General features: G+C 40.1%; 1 protein-coding gene across 1 annotated transcript in view; it reads left to right on the top strand.

The window, feature by feature from the left end:
• The window catches only part of DNAH8 (dynein axonemal heavy chain 8), a 328,304-nt gene that overhangs the window by 83,751 nt on the left and 222,814 nt on the right, over positions 1 to 21,739 (top strand). Inside the window, exons 23-29 of the mRNA XM_024983878.2 lie at positions 1,732 to 1,853; positions 7,657 to 7,732; positions 9,125 to 9,317; positions 11,919 to 12,115; positions 12,656 to 12,782; positions 13,567 to 13,802; positions 15,888 to 15,992. Coding sequence (XP_024839646.1) covers positions 1,732 to 1,853; positions 7,657 to 7,732; positions 9,125 to 9,317; positions 11,919 to 12,115; positions 12,656 to 12,782; positions 13,567 to 13,802; positions 15,888 to 15,992 — 1,056 coding nt within the window. The remainder of the gene's footprint in view (positions 1 to 1,731; positions 1,854 to 7,656; positions 7,733 to 9,124; positions 9,318 to 11,918; positions 12,116 to 12,655; positions 12,783 to 13,566; positions 13,803 to 15,887; positions 15,993 to 21,739) is intronic.

A 21,739-nucleotide genomic window follows, 5' to 3' on the forward strand; every position in this document is an offset into this window, starting at 1 on the left:
CCCTGTGTTGGGAAGATTCCTCTGGAGGAGGAAGTGGCAACCCACTCCAGTATTCTTGCCTGGAAAATTCCATGGACAGGGGAGCCCAGTGGGCTATAGACCATGGGGTTTCAAGAGTTGGACACAACTGATACAGATACACTGCTACTGCTAAGTCACTTCAGCTGCGTCCGACTCTGTGCGACCCCATAGACGGCAGCCCACCAGGCTCCCCCGTCCCTGGGATTCTCCAGGCAAGAACACTGGAGTGGGTTGCCATTTCCTTCTCCAATGCATGAAAGTGAAAAGTGAAAGTGAAGTCGCTCAGTCGTGTCTGACCCTCAGCAACCCCATGGACTGCAGCCTTCCAGGCTCCTCTGTCCATGGGATTTTCCAGGCAAGAGTGCTGGAGTGGGCGCCATTGCCTTCTCCAATACAGATACACACAAACACACCCCACACTCCAACATAGTTTTGGAAATAAACAGCACACATGTGTTTCATTTTCACCTTCTGATTCAAGGATGGTATAACTGTTTGACTGGGAAACACTTTCCTGGTGAGTCTAGATTTTAGCTGTGGATTGCTTCTCAGCGCCAGACACTAGGCAGCCACTACTGGTCAGTGGGAGGCGGCTGGAGAGTCCTTCACTCCCACCTGCATTCCCTGTGACACTGGCTGGGGTCCTTAGAGCAAGACTGAGTACCATACTGAGTACCATCAGAGCCTCTAGAGCTGTAGGATCACTTGGAGCTGCATCAGGTGGGCACCTCCTCCACAACCTCTGCCTCTCACATCCATCTTCCTCATCGCTTCCACAGTGGTCTAACGTAAACATCTCACGATATCCTGCCTGCGCTGTGGCCTGGTGCTTGACCAACCCTGATCATATTCCTTTTTGTTAACACCTGACAGGCCTCCCTTCTGAACCAGCTCAACCTAACTGGCCTACCCAGTCTCAGAGCGGGACAGGGCATAGGGTGGACAGGAACAGTGTGGCCAGAGCCTGGCCATGGGTGTGGGACTCACTGTGAAGCTAGGCGTGGTGCCTGACACCTGCTCAGGCTCAATATTTATTCTGTGCTCTGACCAATAAGTATGGCTACTACTTCACTGGAGGGAAGATAGGGCTGACAGAGAGGGGCAAACCATGGTGCCAAGACGGTGGAAGTTTCATCCCATACATTTGGGTATCATATTTTTTTTAAATGCAGCTTTATTATTATTATTTGCATGGTGTGGCACGTGGGATCCCAGTTCCCTGACCAGGCATTGAACCTGCGCCCCCTGCCGTGGAAGCACGAAGTCCCCACCCCTGGACTGCCAGTGAAGTCCTTATGCATTTTAAAACATATTTATTCACCAAACTGAGACTTCTGCGGTTGGAGACTAAAAATAATGTTCTGTGTCCACACCTCTAAGCATTGAGAAGTACATACCCCTAAACGCTTCAGTTTTGTTGAGTGAATTTTTGAGTATTGAGCAAACCAGGATTATTTTCAATTAGCTGTTTTTGAATTTTGCTTCGGAGTAACACCTTCTAATTTGCTGCGGTGTTTATGAAAGCACATTTTTCATATATTCTTGTTTTAAAAAATAAAAGAGTAATATAGTGTTGAATTTATTTCTATAATATAATCGAAATTGTAAAGTTTATTATTTTCACCTTTTGCATGTCACTTCTAATATTTATTATTGCTTTGGGGGTGTTAGATTTTTTTGTACCAAATTTAATATGATTTCTCATTATAGGAATGTAAAGAGGTCTACGCTTTTTTCTCTCATCAATTACTAGACAGTCTTCAAAAAGCTACACGGTTATCTTTGGACACAATGAAAAGAAGAATATTTGTTGCCAGGCAAGTGGAAAATATGTCTGGTAATACTATCACAGCACAATGCTAAAGCATTTTTAAAAGTTATAAAATTTAAAACATGGCACTTATGAACATACTGTATAAAAACAAGTGTGTAACATTATAAAAACAGTAATGAATGAACAACCGTATCCCTAGCAACCAGCCCAAGAGCAAAGAACACTGAACTCTACAGTCCCCTTACTGGTCCCTTCTCTGCTCACGCAGAGGTAGCCACTGTTTGGAACTTGATTTTATCATTGTCTTGTTTTGCTTTTTTTTTTTAACGGTTTACCCCATTTTTGTATTGTTTAATTTTGTGTGTATTTGAACTGTGTTCAGTATTGTTTTTGAGATGCATTTATGCTGATATAATTTATTTTCACTTCTATTTAGCCGGAGCGTACACAGTCTGTTTTATCAGTTCTACTGGTGGTAATCGTTTGGAGTGTTTGCAGTTTGGGCTGCTGTGAACGCTCTTGTAACCTATCTCGTGCTGCATCTGCTGAGGGGGATGGCTGGGCCCTGGGGTGTGTGCACTCCTCACTTTACCAGCCAGTGCCTAGCATTCTTGCTCCTTGGAAGGAAAGCTATGACAAACCTAGACAGCATATTAAAAGGCAGAGACATCACTTTGCTAGCAAAGGTCTACATAGACAAAGCTGTGGTTTTACTAGTAGTCATGTATGGATGTGAGAGTTGGACCATAAAGAAGGCTGAGTGCCAGAGAATTGATGCTTTTGAATTGTGGTGCTAGAGAAGATTCTTGAGAGTCCTTTGGACAGCACGGAGATCAACACCAGTCAATGCTAAAGGAAATCAACCCTGAGTATTTACTAGAAGGACTGATGCTGAAGCTCAAGCTCCAATACTTTGGCCACCTGATGCAAAGGGCCAACTCATTGGAAAAGACCCTGATGCTGGGAAAGATTGAAGGCAAAAGGAGAAGGGACAGCGGAGGATAGGCTGATTAGATAGCATCACCAACTCAGTGGACATGAATTTGAGCTAACTCTGGGAGATAGTGGAGGACAGAGGAGCCTGGCGTGCTACAGTCCATGGTGTTGCAAAGAATCGGGCACAACTTAGCAACTGAACAACAGTAGCAACAAGTCTAGCAGGAACGTGCCCATGGTTCCTCATAGCACACAGTTGATTTTGCTCAATTAAAAAATCGTTGCCAGTGTGTATAGGTGTAAAGTGGCATCTCACTGGGATTTAAACAATCACTTTCCTGGTTACTGATGAGGTTAAACATATTTTTATGTTCATGAGCCATTTGTGCTTTCTTTTTAAAAAAATTTATCTTTCCTTCTTTTTCCTTTCTTTCCCTTCCCTTTTCTATTTCCTTCTTTCCCTTCTCCCTCCTTCCCAACCTCCTTCCTTCCGTCTGTTTTACTATGTGATTGGATTTATTCATGGATGGTCTCAATATATTACTTTGTTGGTATCATAGCAGATATCTTCTCTCCTTGTGCCTTTTTGTTCTATTTATGATATTCTTTGTTGAGTTTAAATTCAGATTTATCAATCTTTTCCTTAGTGATTTGTGATTTCTATGCCTTTCAAAGGAAAATTTTCTCTACTGCATCATGTCTTCTGAAAGTTTTAAAGTTTTATCTTTTACAATTAGGGGTTTAATCCACATGGTATTTATTTTTGTGTTTAGTGTAAAGTAGGAGACTAGTATTTCTTTCCCGTATAGTTAGTAAGTTAAAAAAGAAAATTAATTTTTCTTTTGGGATAGTTATTTAAATTACATTGAATCTATAGGTAAATTTGGAGGGAATTAGCATCCTTACTACATTGAGTCTTCCTTTCAGAATCATGGATTACCTCTCCATTTATTTTTCATTTTTAAAATATTTCTCAATAAAGTTTTTTTAATTCTCTGTGTAAAAGTCTTATACATTTTAAAGTTAAATAATAAAATAAAATTAAAAAAAAAGTCTTGTACATTTTTGCTAGGTTTATTCCTTGGTTATTCATTGCTGAATTTTAATTAAATTGCACTATTCAGATCTCCCAATGTGATTGTGAAGTTGTCAATTTTTCCTTCTGTTTTGGTCAGTTCTCTTTTTATATCTTTTAAGGCTATGTGGCTAGGTACATGCAACATCATATAGTTAAGTCTGCTACAACACTGTATTTTTTTTTTTTTTTTGATGAGCCTTTCTATCCATATTAATCCTGATTTCTCATTCTTTTTGGTCTGTCATTAATTTTACTTTCCCAGATTTTTTGGTATATCTTTTTCTATCCCTTCATTTTTTTTTTCTGTAAAGTTTTGCCTCTTAAAAGGATTATATACCTGATTATTTTTATTTAATCTGATTATCTCTGCCATTTAATGGATTTTAATTGACTTACATTTTTGGATTTTTTTGATATAGTTACAGTTAATTTATGACATTTTATTTTGTAGTTTCTTACTATCCTTTTTCCTTGGTTCATTTATTATCTGTTATCCGTGGGATGGATAATTCCCCCTTTATATTCTCTTTCCTATACTTCAGTCCTTTAAGTAGTTACCTTCAGATTTAGAATACATATATCTATCTCTGGTTTTTAAAAAACACTGTCTATATTTTTTTCAGTTTTCTCATCTTACTTCTAACTACAAGGGGTTTGGCATGAACTTTATAATTTCTGTGTGGTGTTTTGCTTTTACCTATTTTTTGAACACTAGAAAATAGTATATTTACTGGACTATTTTATTAAAATGTCCAGGTTATTGTGTGTTTATTTTATACTGCTGGTTCCTCAGTAAGTGTGGGTGAGGTATAAACCCTCTTAGTCTTCATTTTAAGTCTGAACCAATTTGGCTATATAAAAAACTTTTGTTTTTCTCTCAGCACTTTGAACATATTTCTTCATTTTTTTCCTGACGTATATTGTTGCTGATGAGAAGTGTGCAGTGAGTCTAACTGAAAATTGTTTTTTTAGCCTTGATGTTCTGCAGCTTCCTTTCCCGGAGTGGATTTGTCTTTATTTAGTCATGCTTTATTCTCAGAGTATACTTTCTGTTTGATGACTTGCCGTGTTCTTTAATCCTGGAAAATCCTCAGCAATTTCCTCTTGAGTTATTGCTTCTGAGATAGTCTCTTCATTCTCTTGATATGTAACTCCTGTAGCTGAATGTTGAGTAGGTTGACCACATGATCTATTCTTCCACCTTGGAAACACTTTTGAGTGGAGAGGCACTATCTAGATGAAGATTCAGGGTGGACTTAAACCAGAACTGTTGCAGGCACTGTGGTTATTTGGCCATCTCAAATGCTGGGGCATGTCAGTCTGTCTTTCCTTCACTGTCATATATTTCATCTTTTTTGTCTTTCTGGGCTACATCATTGTCAAGTATCTCTGTATCTAGCCTAAAGGTGGTCTCATCTACTGTATCTTAAATATTTCAATTGATATTTTTGTCCTTATCCTCTAGATACTGTATCATTCTTGCCTTTTTAGTTCAGCAATTTATTACTTTTTGGAAGATGGCTTCATTTATCTCTTTGAACATCCTCAATATATTTATATTTGAGTTTGTCATACTTCTATACATTAAACTTTATCTGGAGTGAGGTTTTGTTTCAATTATTGATGTCTTTAGTCCTCTTTCTTTACGTTAGACTCAGGCACGCGTATTGGAATTTATTTGTAGACTCTCCTTGAGCGAGAGTTTTTCTTTGGTTGTTTTTGTGTGTTTCTCCCTCCTTCCTTTCGTGTGTCTCTCTTGTCTCTACATGACCCTTGGCACCTTGAGTGCAGGTCTGGGTCACATTTGTTCACAGTTACGTATCCTCTGAAGAGATGCTGGGGTGTGGTGGGTTCCACACATGGGCGGCTAGGCTTAGTGGCAAAATGAGGATGCTGTGGATTCACTCCTTTCACCTTAGGTGAGAACATCTTTTGGAAAAGCTGCAGCTGCAGGCAGGAGGTTGGCAAACATCTTGTTATTTTGCCGGTCTTTACAAGTGGGGGAAGGTCGCTTCAGTCTCTGGTGTCTGGTAGCAAGCCTGGATGAGTCCCCTCTCACATGGACTACTCTAGCCTCCCACAGTCCACAGGGGTCGAGCCCCACCATCACTGCTCGTTTCCTGACCAGAGCCCTGGCCAGGCTACTGCGTGTTTCTGATGCCAGCCTGATGCATGGTGATGCTAGCCTTCTGTTTGAGTATTTTCAGGTCCTTCATGGTCTATCCATGATTGTGACGTACTTGGCACAGGGAGGCGTTTTTGAAGTCTGAACTCAGAATTCCATGTTAATTTGAAACTGTACTTCTGTGATTTTTGAAGAGGCATACATGAGTATACTACCGCAGAATCCTCCCTTGTCTAAAACATCTCTCTTTCCCACACCTGTGAAGACTATTTGGTCAGCTTGGGTCATAGCCTCTTTCTCTCGCACTCCACAAATACTGTTTCACTGGCTTATTTTGTTTCCATATTCAGATGTGAGTTCTGCTGCTAATCTGATTTTTCTTTTCTAAATAACAGTTTTTTGCTGCTTACAGATTTCCCCCATGTATTCTGGAAATTCACAGATAATGTGTTTTCCCCCCATTAATCCTGAGGCACACAGAGAAACTTTTCAAGGTGAAAAAAATAAGTCTATTCTTAAGATTTGAGAAGGGCTATGCTTAAATTTACTGTATGTAGGGTTTCCACAGTGGATCCTAGGCAGTAGAGCATCTCTGAGCTGAGTGACCCTCTGGGAGTTACTTAATCTCTCTCTGCCTTGGTTTCCTCATCTACAATAAGGAGATAATAATCATGGGATCTGTGTCAAGAGTTAATGTGAGCATGAAATACTTCAATTTATGGAAAAGTACTTGGAAAAGCACCTGCGGTACACTAAGTGGAGGATAAACTTATCTTTATTACCTTTTCCTTAAGTAATTTATGTCTCATATTTTGCATGGGAATGATTGGAGAATTCCTTAAGCTAATCCTCTAGTTTGTCAAATAAGTCACTGAAGGATCTAGTATGCTGTCCATTGCTTCTGTTAGTTCAGCTGCTTGATTATACATTATAAAACTCTTTCTTTTTCTCAGATTGTACCCTTTCAAATGCAGTCTACGCGTCTTGAATTTCACAGTGAGACTAAGAATTTGAGGTTTTTTCCTTTGTTTGCTCACTTCTAGTTCAAAGAGTTCCTTACCATAATATGTTTACCTGGGAACCACTGATCCTCCGTTATGAACGGAGGTGTAGTTTTCCAGTAATGATAACATTTCTTTCTATGGAAAGTTTACACTTACTAAATTTCATCTGGGATGGGACAGAGATCAGACAGAGGGAGATAACCAAACTACTAATAATTTTCAGGCCGATGTGTGTCATTCATTAATTGCACTCCTGTGTCTGTATGTCTGTACTTCTGTCTGAGCATAATTGATACTACTGTAAAAATTACTTTTGGAAGGCTTTGACTTGAAACCTCCTGTTAATCTTGTACACACGCAGAATAAAGTATATGAAGGTATATGCTTTTTGTTGGTGATTTTCAGCACCTATTGTGGGACAGGGAAAAAGGAGTGCCTGAGGTGAACATGTTTAGGTGGTACTTCCTGAGAGAATGCAACATTAAAATATTAGAAATGGGTAAAAGACTAATATGTCATTTCAAAGAAGATTAAAACTTTTCTTAGTCTGTGAACTAGTTCATGAAATCTATGGTTCCATTGTAAATAATAGTCTCTTCAAGTAATTCAGCATTTTGAAAATTGTCCTTATTTTTCAGGGTTGAAAGTTGTAGCATAACCATGCTATTTATGAAATATTAGGTTAAGGTTTCTGAGTTAAATGTCCATCTTATTACAGCCCTTATGGACGAAAGCGGTCAGAAGATGTTATTTCTTTTTTAAAATCTGAAGTACATCTTGCGATTCCTAATGTGGTAAGTATTATGAAATATTCAAGTTAATACAGTGATATTTTGGTAATGTATTTAAGAAGTATAGAGAGTTGCCTGGCTGTCCAGTAGTTAAGACTTTGCCTTTGAATGCAGGGGATATAGGTTTGATTCCTGGTTGGGGAGCTGAGATCCCACATGCCTTGTGGCCAAAAAAAAACCCAAAACAAACAGAAGCAATATTGTAACAAGTTCAGCAGAGACTTAAAAAGAAGTATAGCATTAGGACTGAACTTTGTTTAATCTCTTGGTCCTGTGTGCTTTTTGACTTCACCTCAGCATTTAACAATGGAAACCACTCCAGTACTCTTGCCTGAAAAATCCCATGGTCGGAGGAGCCTGGTAGGGTGCAGTCCATGGGGTCTCGAAGAGTTGGACATGACTGAGTGACTTCACTTCCACTTTTCACTTTCACACATTGGAGAAGGAAATGGCAACCCACTCCAGTGTTCTTGCCTGGAGAATCCCAGGGATGGGGGAGCCTGGTAGGCTGCCGTCTATGGGACTGCACAGAGTCGGACACGACTGAAGCGACTTAGCAGCAGTAGCAGCAGCATTTAACAAAAATCAAAGTGTATCATTAATATCTATTATAAAAATGACTTCTGCAGAGCTCATGGTATATTGAAGGAGGGTATCAGAGTTAAGTGTCTGGTGGGCCATAATTAGCAAGTACCCTACAAATCATCTTCCTTTTTCTTACTTCAGACATTATCTAAATAAGACCATCTCAGAAGTCCAAATCTCTGTCCTGAGCACCCAGCTGTGAGGCAGTCCACGGCAGAATAGAAGGAAAGAAAGAACAAACCTGCGCCTTGAGTGCACGGGTCCCTTATGTTTTCTCAGGGCACTTTTCTCTACCACCACCCCTCCTGCTGCTTGTTGGCATGTGGAACACCAAGTCATCAGGATGACTGTGCTGTGTTCTGTGATGATCCAAGGGTTAAGGCCAGGCAGGAATGATCTATGGCTCACCTAACACTGCATGTACACAGTCTGGCCTCCTGGAGGACAGCTTCTATGCTTCTCTGGCACATTTGAAAGAACCGAAGTCAATATCTTGGCAGTATAGGGTCTTCAGTTTCTCTGCTTCATGGACATGCCACACGTGCACATGCCTGCATTCAGCCACCCTCACAGGGAAAGGGTGGCAAGCACTGTGCTTGACCTTTCTGCCTGCAGGAATGGGTAGAGTGGGAAAGCTTGAAGATGGTTAAGTCTGCAGCCTATCTTCCTCTAATATCCCTCTCCTTGAAGCAGACTTCCACTGGGCCAGCGGAGGCTTTCCCCACTCCGAAGGGAGTGGGGATGATGACAATCAGAGGTGTGGATTTGTCTGTGCTGGGAGCACCTGGGACTCATTTCTTCTTTCCACAGGTAATGGTTCCTAGCTTGGATGACATTCAACAAGCCATTAACCGTATGATCCAGTTAACCCTGGAGGTCAGCAGAGGAGTAGCTCACTGGGGCCAGCAGTCCCGTCACATCAAGAGGGTCATTAGCAGTACCTCCCGTACGACTATGGACGTGGCCCATTCAAGCCCAGGAAAGCAATTGAAGAAGGAAGAAAGTAAGAATGTTAAATCTCAGATCAGTAGAGTCTCAGAATTATAACAGTAAATAAGTCTTTCTGATTTTTCCTGGATATTACAACATATCTTTTTAAAGTCAGTTTTATATGTTTGTTGGTTACATTTTGCATTAAAAAAACTAGTGTTCTCCATCTTCCATCTTAAACATTGCATGCAGACATTTCAGATTTTGGTCATGGATGAACAGGACATTTATCACGGTTCTACTATCATAGCCTCAGATTCAAAGTTAAAAATGAAAACAAACCTTAGAACTAATTCTATTTTCAGGCTAGTATTTGGTCTGATAAACTTAGTTTGCTAGAACATGGTGCTTAGGAAATCTGGTCATATGTGCTTTGTACATAAAGTTTATTTAAGCTGTTCCCTTAATTAAGGGTGTGATATGACACTGACCCCAAATTCCATGGATATTTTTGGATACTTTCTCTTGTATAGAAAGCCAAACTTTTTTTCTTTTTCTTTCTTGCTTTTATGCCACATTAAATTTTTATTTATTTTTGAGAAAAGTTGTACATATCTGAGGTATACAGCATGATGTTTTGATATATGTGTACTTTTGTGAAATGGTTGCCACAGTCAGAGTAAGTAACATATTCATCGCCTCTCATAGTTTATCATTTATGTGTGTGTGTGTGTGTGTGTGGTGAGAACACCTGAGGTGTACTTTCTTAGCAGACTTCAAGTACGCATTATTATTATACTATACATTACCAGTACATATACATTTCCAGAATTATTCATTATATTAATGAAAGTTTGTACCCCTTGATCAACATCTCCCCTTTTCTTCTACCCCCACCCCAAGTCAGTATCATTTATGGGTATTTCCGCCAGCTGTTGCTAGGCAGGAGTATCAGATTGAACCATTTTAAAAGAGAAGGTGGAAATCTCAAATTTTTCATGAAATCTCATGATTTTTTAATTGTTGCTGCTGCTGCTGCTAAGTCGCTTCAGTCGTGTCCGACTCTGTGCGACCCCAAAGATGGCAGCCCACCAGGCTCCCCTGTCCCTGGGATTCTCCAGGCAAGAACACTGGAGTAGGTTGCCATTTCCTTCTCCAATGCATGAAAGTGAAAAGTGAAAGTGAAGTTGCTCAGTCGTGTCCGACCCTCAGCGACCCCATGGACTGCAGCCCACCAGGCTCCTCCATCCATGGGATTTTCCAGGCAAGAGTACTGGAGTGGGGTGCCATTGCCTTCTCCGTTTAATTGTTAACAACTGCTTTAACAAAAGTAGGGAACTGTCCGGGCCAAACAAAAGTATCCGTATGATCTGTACCTGATGAAGAATACTTGAGAATACTGACTTTTAATAAGAGATGTTTATTGTGGTGTTTAATACTGGTTGTGTGGGTTCTATATACTAGATGCTGAGCTGAAGACAAGCATATGTTGTATCATTTAGTCCTCTCAAGTATTTCTATGAAGTTTAAATAATTAGCTTAAGGCATTTGGGTAATAAATGTAGTTGTTGTTGCGTTTAGTTGCTAAGTCTTGTCTGACTCTTTGTAACCCCATGGACTGTATGTAGCCCACCAGGCTCCTCTGTCCATGGGATTTTCCAGGCAAGAATACTGGAGTGGGTTGCCATTTCCTTCTCTAGGGGATCTTTCTGACCCAGGGGTCAAACCCCCGTTCCTTGCACTGGCAGCAGATTCTTTACTGCTGAGTCACAAGGGAAGCCCCAATAAATGTCCTGCCTCTCCTTTAACCACAAGGCTGTTCTGTGGGATAGCAATTTCAACTCTTTTGATTTTTCCTTGGAGGACGTTTTGTTTTGGGGGAGGTTGTTAATCAGTGTCTTTCAACTGGTTTTCAGTTCTTTCCTCTGAATAGCAATTTCCTCACTTTAATGAAGGCATCTCAGATAGATCAGTGGTAAAGAATCCACCTGCCAATGCAGGAGATGCAGAAGTGGGTTTGACCCCTGGGTCAGGAAGATCCCCTGGAGAAGGAAATGGAAACCCACCCTAGTATTCTTGCCTGGGAAGTCCCATGGACAGTGGAACCTGGCAGGCCACGATAGTCAATGGGGTCGCAAAAGAGTCGGACATGATTGAACGACTGAGTGCGCCTGCGCACATGTACTTTAAAGAAACCTAGACCTCAGAATCGGAGAAGGTAATGGCACCCCATTCCAGTACTCTTGCCTGGAATATCCCATGGACTGAGGAGCCTGGTAGGCTGCAGTCCATGGGGTCGCGAAGAGTCGGACACGACGGAATGACTTGGCTTTCACTTTTCACTTTCATGCGTTGGAGAAGGAAATGGCAACCCACTCCAGTGTTCTTGCCTGGAGAAACCCAGGCACGGGGGAGCCTGGTGGGCTGCCGTCTATGGTGTCGCACAGTCGGCCACGACTGAAGTGACTTAGCAGCAGCAGCAGCAGCAGACCTCAAAATATGACACAACGATTTAATAAGAATAAATGAAACTAGTGAGAGATTAGCTGTTAATTACTTGGAGGGAGATGGGTCTTAAGAATTTAAAGTTTGAAAAGTCTATAGATAATTACAACTGGCAGTATTTAAAGTTGAATGCATGAGTTATCTATAGAACACAACTGTCCGTTCTCAGGATCCTTTGAAGAAATGATTCCCGCACGGAAGCTGAAGAATTTTTACCCGGGAGTGGCAGAACACAAGGATATTTCCAAGCTGGTCCTCCTCCTTTCTTCCTCCGTGAACTCTCTGAGAAAGGCAGTTCATGAAGCCCTGCAGGACTTTCAAAAGTACAAGACACTCTGGACAGAGGACCGAGATGTGAAAGTGAAGGTGTGTTTCCACTGCTGGCAACGCAGTTTGGCTTGTAATTGTTTAACTCTTGTGGGAAGACCAGGAAAACGCCAGTGATAATGATGAGAACCCAAGAACAGAGGCCGAGAACCTGTAAATGCCACGCACCTAACACTTCTTGTCTTGTGTAATTCTGATACTGACAGAGGGGCAATTGATAATAATGAGGCTCAAGCAGATTTTGTTCAATTCACCTGAGTACCAATTATGTGTGAGACATACCCAGAGGCCAGGTATTCAGGGGTGTGTCAGAGTTACAGAGGCTTAGCTGTATATTTGGTTAGAAACTCAAGGAAACTTTAGGACTATGAACAACCAACCAGAAATGTGAACTGTCTTCACGTAGCCTCCTCTTCCAGTACTAACAGTTCATCCCTCTCTCTACTGAGCCCCTGGCCTGATAGAACATACGTGAGGAAAAATATATAAGCAGATGCAATTTTATAATTTACCTATTAGAAGTGTAAGATTTACATTGTCAAAAAGCCAAAGAAAGTGTTGATTCTTTCCTTGCTACAGGAGTTTTTGGCTAACAATCCCTCTCTGACTGAAATCAGATCTGAAATTCTACACTATGCGACTTTTGAACAGGAAATCGATGAGTTGAAGCCTATTATAGTTGTAGGAGCACTTGAATTGCATACAGGTATTTAAAAAATATTATGTAAAGTATCTGCATTTTCACATGAAATGTGACTTCATTTAGGAGGCAGTTATTAATCTGCAATATTATAACTATTGACTGCCAATATTGTTCATATATATGTTAAATATAGATATACATTGTGTACATATAATATTATACCAAAGTGGCTTAATGCAGTTAATACTAAGCTGGCACCCAAATGACTAAAACTATAGGTAGAACTATGTGTTACCGGAGGGAGTGGGTTGTGTACAACAGATAAGAATGGGAACAGCTGGAGTCTCCTGAGAAGTTAGTCCAGTGGGGTTAGAGTATCAGAGGGTGATGAGACAATGTCTGAAATCAAAAGCCCAAGCCAAATATATGGCTAACTATAGTGAGGGAGAGCTCTGCTGGAGAGGCCCAGTGTTCCCAGCATTTTAGACTGCTGGTCTCATGCAGGGGTTACCTGGAGGAATTCAGGGAAATGGGTGAGGGCTGCTAATAGGATGGCCAGAAACAGAGCAAGGTTCACATTGGATAATGCTAGAATGAATTTCCAAAATTCTTTTCTATAGACTTCGGTGTCTGTCTTGTGAACAGCTTAACGTACTTCACTGGGATGGGAATTAAGTCTTCAAAATCTGGTAACCTTACAGAACATTTAATTCAGACTAGCTACATTTCAAGTGCTCAGTGTGGCTGGTGACAAATGGACAATTATAAATGCTCAGATCACACATGAAGTGAATTGTTTCAGAATGTCACCTAGTATTTTATTTTGACCTTTTTCTGTCTTCACCAGAGCCAATGAAATTGGCCTTATCAATTGAGGCTAAGGCATGGAAGATGCTACTCTGTCGATATTTGAATGAAGAATACAAAAAGAAGATGTCAGACATGATAGCATTTATCAACGAATACTTGAAAAAGTTATCTAGACCTATCCGTGACTTAGATGATGTCAGATTTGCCATGGAAGCCTTGTCTTGTATCCGTGACAATGAAATTCAAATGGACATGACTTTGGGACCAATTGAAGTAAGAAATGTTTGCATTTTCCTCTCTTGAAATGCTACTTTTTTTTTTTTAAATAGAGAAACATTAAAAAGTTGGTTTATTTATCTATTTTATGGCATCATCTTCCTGTTTTTCCTCTCTGATGTTGATGTTCTTAGAGGGATTTTGATAATTATCAACAGTGAACAGTATACCAAGGAAAATACATTAATAATGCTGTACTGGTCTAGACAGTGTTCTTTTTTTTTTATGCTGGTACCTATATTTTACAGAAAAGAGTGGTTGTACTCTCTGACTTCAGTCCTGACATATTAGGCAAGTTCCCCAAATATCTTTGACTTTCTTAGAAATGAGCTGTGTGCCTGTCCTGTGACCAGCAGCATACCATGGTTGGGAATGGTCCATTTAGGCTCAAAAGTAGCTGTTGGGATTTAGATCAACAGGAGATGTTTTTAGGAAAGAGTACTCTTTTAGTTTTCTGTTTAGCCTCTGTAACAACCTCAATGGCTTAAAACAACACACATTTATGATTTTATAGTTCTCGAGGTCAGAAGTGTGGAAATGGGGCTGAAATCAGCATGTCAGCAGGGGCTCCAGGGAAGAACCGTTTCCCTGTGTTGTCCAGCTTCCGGAGGCAGCTTGCGTCCCTTGGTTCCTGGTTCCCTCCCAGCCGTGGCATCACTCTTACCCCTGCTTCTGTCCTCACACTCTGTCTCTAAATCTCCTGCCTCCTTCTTTCCCTTAAAGGAACCTTTGTGATTACATTGGGCCCACATGGTTAATCCAGGATAATCTACCCCTCTCAGATTCTTTATTTTTAATCACATCTGCAAAGTCTCATTTGCTGTGTAAGGTGACATATATTCCCAGGTGCTGGAGATTAGGGTGTGGCTAACAATAGGGAGGCTATTATTCTACCACAAGTACTTATGACTAATACTTAGAATTTCTGGCTCATGATGATAATAAAGATAAGATCCAGTTCATTTTATAACTTTTTTAGATTCTCTGTGGACAGGGCACTCCCCTATTGCCTGCAAACCTGGGGAATTGGTACCTCCTTTTGGTACCCGGTGTTCATGACTGAGCCTTGCTTTCATGAACCTATTTAGAGTTTGTGCTCTTTGGTAGCTAATGAATTCATACCTTTACTACTTCTTTAAATCTTAGTATTCAGATATTTTGAATGCTGACCACTTGCTTCTCAAGATTTAACAAGTTATCATACCATTTTTTCCTGACTGCCAAATCTCAGTTTTTCAGCATAAATTCCTTTGGTAAAGCTGATTGCCAGCTCATCACTCTAAAAATTAGGCAAAATTGGTATGTAACATTATACAGATTTCAGTTTTGCAGGATTATAACTCAATATTTGTATGCAGTGTAAAGCCATCACCACCTTTAAATCTCATTACCAGCTATCACCATACAGTTAACCCCCTTCACCCGTTTCTCTGTCCTCTATCCCCCTTCCTCTCTGGTTACCACCAATATGTTCTCTGTATCTATGAATTTGTTTTGATTTTGTCTTGTTTGTTCATTAGTGTCTGCTCTTCAGAATATCATTTCATTCCATTCCTTATATAGCCAGCCCCTATTTTAATAGAATATGAGAAGACATTTTGCATGGTGTTGGCACAAGATCAGGAAGAGAGAGGCAGAAAGTTATTCTAGGGTGTTTTTCCTCGGAGGATATCTCAAAGGGATTGGTCTCCTCTCCACCAGAATCACCTTGGTGCTTATTAAGTTCAGATTTCAGGGCCTGAGGTCTAGAGTCAATATCTGATATCAGTGATAATCTAAAGGAGCTTTTTATACACATTTAATTTGGAGAACCACCATTTTAAGACATAAAGTGGGGATTTCCCTGGTGGTCTGTTGGCTATGGTGCTGTGCTGGGGGGATCCCTGGTCAGGGAACTAGATCCCACATAACTGCAATTGAGAGTTCATGCTGCAACTAAAGATCCCACATGCTGCAAGACCTAGCACAGCCAAATAAATAAGTAATTTTAATAAAAGACATAGGAATGTGTTTGTAGAAGGCCTGTAAGCCATTTGTCAATTGTATTCCTTGTGATGTGTCTAAATCTGCCCCACTGCACAGGAAGCCTATGCTATTTTAAACCGATTTGAAGTTGAAGTCACCAAAGAAGAATCAGAAGCAGTAGACACCTTGCGATATTCTTTCAACAAATTGCAGAGTAAAGCGGTGAGTACAAATTTAATTCTTCTTTTATTAAGTGACTATATCCAGAAAAATATACATTTCAAAAGCTCAATATATATTACCTTCATAGCTTTATTGGCTTATAATCCACATCCTATAACATTTACCATTTCAAAGTATACACTTCTGTGATTGTTACTATATGCAGAGTTGCACAACCATTATTATTTAATTTTAGAACATTTTCATCATCCCCAAAGAAACCCCATACCCATTAGTAATCACTCCTCATTCTCTTCCTCACCACAGCCCCTGGCAATCACTAATATACTTTTTATCTCTTTGAATTTGCCTTTTCTGGATGCTTAAGCATAGATAGAATCATATAATATCTAGTCTTTTGTGACTGGCTTCTTTTACTTAGAATAATATTGTCAAGATTTATCCATACTGTCTTACATACCAGCACCTCATTCTCCTAACGGCTAATCATTCTTAGCATCTTTTTACATGTACTCATTAGCCATTTGTATATCTTCTTTGAAGAAAGGTTGAATTTAAATCTGTTATTTTTTTTTAAATTGGGTTATTTGTCTCTTTGAGTTGTAAGAGTTCTTTATATATTCTGGATGTAAGTCCTTTAATCAAAAGATTTGCAAGTATTTTCTCTCATTCTGTGGGTTTTTTCACTTTCTTGGTGTCTTTTGAAGTATAAAATTTTTAATTTTGATGAAGTCCAGTTTGTCTAATTTCTCTTTTGTTTCTTGTTTTTTGGTATTGTATGTTGGAAACCATGACTAATCCAGGGTCATGAAGAGTCACTACTATGTTTTCTTATGAGAGTTTTATAATTTTACCCTTACATTTAGGTCTTTGTCACATTTTGAGTGAATCTTTGTGTATGGTGTGAGTTAGGGGTCCAATGTCATGTAAACGTGTGTGGATATCCTGTTGTCTCAGGACCATTTGTTGTAAAGACTGTGCTTTCACCGATGAATTGTCTTGTTACCCTGGAGAAAAACAGTTAACTGTAAGGATTCATTTCTGTACTCTCAACTTTAATTTGTTGATCCATATGCCTGCCCCTATGCCAGTCTTGATTACAGTAGCTTTGTACTAAGGTAAAAAAAAATGAAGCAAAATACACATAACCTAAAGTTTACCATCTTAATCATTTTTACATGTAGAGTTCAGTAGTGTTACATGTATTCACATTGCTATGCAGCCAATCTCCAGAACTTTTTCGCATTGCAAAATGGAAACTACCCATTAAACAACAGCTCCCCATTTCTCTCATGTAAGTGAAATCATACAATATTTATCTTTTTTTTTACTGACCTATTTCAGTTAGCATAATGTCATCAAGATTCATCTGTATTGTAGCATATGTCAGAATTTCCTTCCTTTTCAGTGTTGAATCATATTCCATCATGTGCATATTCTGCATTTTGTTTATTCACTCATCCATCAGTGGGCTTTGTGTTCCTCCCACCTTTTGGCTGTTGTGAATATGTGGACATGGATGTACAGATATCTCTTTGAGACCCTGCTTTCAGTTCTTTTGGATATTTACCCAGGAGTAGAATTGCTGGACCACACAGCAACTCTATTTTTAATTTTTCAGAACTGCCTGCCATATTGTTTTCCATGGCAGCTGCACTATTTTATGTTCCCACCAACAGTTCATAAGGGTTCCAATTTCCAACATCCTCACTTGTTATTTTTTGTGTTCTTGATAGTAGGTGAGGAGGTCTCTCATTGTGGTTTTGATTTGCATTTCCCTAATGAAAAGTGACGTTGAGCATCTTTTCATGTGCTTGTTGGCCATTTGTGTATCTTCTTTGGAGAAATGTCTTTTCAAGTTCCTTGCCTGGTTTTAAGTTGGATTGTTTGTTTTTGTTATTGCTGTTGAATGGTAGAAGTTCTTTGTATATTCTGGATATTAACTTCTTGCTGCTGCTGCTGCTAAGTTGCTTCAGTTGTGTCCGACTCTGTGCGACCCCATAGACGGCAGCCCACCAGGCTTCCCTGTCCCTGGGATTCTCCAGGCAAGAACACTGGAGTGGGTTGCCATTTCCTTCTCCAATGCATGAAAGTGAAAAGTGAAAGTGAAGTTGCTCAGTCGTGTCCGACTCTTCGCAACCCCATGGACTGCAGCCTACCAGGCTCCTCCGTCCATGGGATTTTCTAGGCAAAAGTACTGGAGTGGGGTGCCATTCACAAAACCTAGCCAGGCCTAATTCCATGGCCTTAGCCCTTGCCCTCGGCAACAGTTCACACCCTGAAGGGTGGCTTCTCTCTGGATCCTAACAAATCTACCTCTTATCGCTTTGTCTCTCAATGAATTTTTGCAATGAGACATCAGAGCCTGAATTTCTTTAGTTTTGACTGGGCTTGAGTCCCAGGAGAGAGCTGGAGGAAAAAGCAGTGGGAAAAACATGCCAAAGAATCCCCTTCATAGCCCGCCGGAAAATTTGCTAAATATCTGACCAGTTCTCACAGTTTCATTGGTCTGATCCTTGGCACAGAGAAGAGAAAGGACAGAAGAACCCCCACCGGCTTGTGTGACAGCTACTGGGGCTCAGCACATAGCGCCTTTGGGACATGCTGAGGAGTAGCCTCTCCAGAGTCCCTCAGTTGTGCCCCATGCCGCTCGCCCGTTAGCGGGAGGTTCGAGGAAACAAGAGGTTGTAAAGGTCCCTCCAGCCGTAGGAGCGAGGACCTCTAACCTTAACCGGAGGTTTTCTGGGATCTGAGACTGGGCCACGTGAGCTTTCTGCTGAGTTCATTTTTCTCTGTCCTGGTTTCCAGCACGATGGACCTTCCCCTGCGCTGGGTTTCTTCGCCTTCTGCTTCTAGCGCGGGAGCTTCCCTGAGTTGGGCTCCTGCTGTACTTGGCCTCTTCTGCGCAGAGGTTGTTTCAGCCAGGTTTAATCCGAGTCTGCTGTGGCACCATAGATGTCACACGAGTGTATGTTCCCTGGTTCTTTGTCTCATCACAACAAAGATTTGGAGCAACGGACATTAAAGCCCTTGGCGCGTCACAGCTCTCAGGTCTTGGACAAACCATGCTACAGCTCTTAGGCAAATCAGTGTTACAGCTCTATTTTATTTAGAAGATAGCAGGAGAGTGAGAGAGGGAGAGAGAAAGAGAGAGCGCTCGCATGTGGGAGAGAAAGAGTCCATTACAGGAAAGAGTCCTGTAACGGGGTGCCATTACAGGTATATAATTGGCAAGTATTTTCTCCCATTCTGTAGATTGTCTTTTCACTCTGTTCATTATATCTTTATAATTCTTTTTATATATATCACTCTATATATTTATTTATATATTATATTATATATATATTTATTTTGGAGAAGGCAGTGGCAACCCACTCCAGTGTTCTTGCCTGGAGAATCCCAGGGACAGGGGAGCCTGGTGGGCTCCCATCTATGGGGTCACACAGAGTTGGACACGACTGAAGTGACTTAGCAGCAGCAGCAGCATAGATATTTATATTGTAAATATATATTTATATCACTTTGTAAAGTAAGTAGTGATATCCCTCCTTTCTTTTCTAATTTTAGTAATTTGAGTCCTTTCTCTTTTATTTTTGTTTATACTAGGTAAAACCTTGTCACTTTCATTGCTGTTTTCAAAAAAGAAACTTTTAGTTTATTTTCTCTATTGTTTTCTTATTCTCTTATTCTTATTCTCATTTATCTGTGCTCTTTTAAAATTGTTTTCTTCCTTCTGCTTTCTTTGGGTTTAGTTTCTTCTTCTTTGTCTAGTTTGTTAAGGTGGATGGTTAGGTTACTGATTTGAAGTTTTTTTTCTTTTTTCTTTTAATGTTGTCATTTATGGTTATAAATTTTTCTCTAAGCATTTTTGAAGTTGGTAAATATTTAGACATTATACCTATGGCGGATTCATGTTGAGATTTGACAGAAAACAGCAAAATTCTGTAAAGCAGTTATCCTTCAATAAAAAATAAATTTAAAAAAAGTGAATGGAAAAGGGATGGTGGGATGAATTGGGAGATTAGGATTGACATATATACACTTCCATGTGTAAAACAGACAGCTAGTGGGACCCTGCTGTACAGCACAGGGAGCTCAGCTCAGTGCTCTGTAATGACTGAGAGGAGCGGGATAGGAGGGGAGCAAGGGAGGCTCAGGAGGGAGGGGACATACGTATGCATATGGTTGATTCACTTTGTTGTAAGAAGAAACTAACAATTTAAAAAATAAGAGAACTCCAAGGGAGGGTCCAGATTCTTTAATTATACTAAAATTTCTATTGACTACTAATTAATTAATGTTGGATTAAAGTTTCCTATTTATGGAGAGATTTGTCACTGAGATTGAAGCAAGACACAGCAGCAAGGACACAGAGCTGAAATTGGGGTCATGACTTGTGATTCTGGCTCTGCCATCAGCCAGTTGGGTGATCTGGTGCAAGTTAATAACCTTTGTTTCTTAATTTCTTCATGAGGTCCTTTAGGAATATTTTAGAAGCTTTAAAAAATGCAGTTTAATGAGGCTTGAGAAGATGTGTATAAAATTTTTTAATTATTTTTATTTTGGGGCTTCATGTTCAGTATTGACTAACTGCTTATTTTAAAAAGTACTTGCTGGTTAGTCTAGACAGTGAGTCCTAGGAAGGATATGGGGAGCCCTCAGTTGAGATCTAGTAAAGCCCTATTTTCTATTATTGTTCAGTTTAAAAGATTCACTTGGGTTTTTCTCTCATCTCTCTGTTAGTGTTATACCTACTGACCCATTCTTTACTACAGTCACCATTAAGCTTAAAGCAGTATATGTTCCAACCCTGAAAGATGCTACTGTTGAGAGCAGTTAAGAGCAAGAGCCCAGGAATCACATTGCCAAGTTTTGAATCTTGACCTTGTCACATACCTTGAGGAACTTAGTCTCTCTGTGCGTCCGTTTTTTCGCTTGTAAAATGGATACAATAGTAGTGTATACCACGCAGGGTGGTTGTGAGGATTGAATGAGTTAACATATGTAAAGAACCTGGCAGATAGAAAGCAAGAATTAGGTGTTAGGTGTAATGATTGTCTTTTTATACAATTCATGAGGTTCTCATAGCTAGTATACTGGAATGGTTTGCCATTCCCTCTTCCAGTGGAATTGATGCTTTTGAACTGTATTGCTGGAGAAGACTCTTGAGAGTCCCATGGAAAGAAAAGAACTCAAACCAGTCAATCTTAAAGGAAATCAACCCAGAATACTCTTTGGAAGGACTGATGCTGAAGCTGAAGCTCCAAAACTTTGACCACCTGATGCGAACAGCTGACTCATTGGAAGAGACCCTGATGTTGGGAAAGATTGAAGGCAGAATAAGAGGGTGACAGAGGATGAGATGGTTGAATGACATCACTGATTCAATGGACATGAACTTGGGCAAGCTCTGGGAGATGGAGAGGGACAGGGAAGCCTGGTGTGTTGCAGTACATGGAATTGTGAAGAATTGCACTCGACTTGGTGACTGAACAACAACAATAGCAATGATTGCAGATTTAAGCAGAAGCTTTGAAAATCGTTGTGGAAGACATTTGCTATTCTTTTTCCCTAGAGTTATATCATTTTCTTACTGGGAACTGCTCTAATTATTGCAACCACATGAACCTACTAGAGATTTCTAATCCCAGTCCGTGGCCTGGTCCCGGAGACAACATGTGACCTAGACTAGGCCCATAGTTGTAATTGTTTCCTTGGCCATATTAACTGCCTGAACTGGGCAGCCAGAAAATATTTTCCTAACTGCAGTTAAATAGCTTTGCCTC

The sequence above is a fragment of the Bos taurus genome, chromosome 23 (assembly GCF_002263795.3).
Source record: "Bos taurus isolate L1 Dominette 01449 registration number 42190680 breed Hereford chromosome 23, ARS-UCD2.0, whole genome shotgun sequence".
NCBI classification, from domain to species: Eukaryota; Metazoa; Chordata; class Mammalia; order Artiodactyla; family Bovidae; genus Bos; species Bos taurus.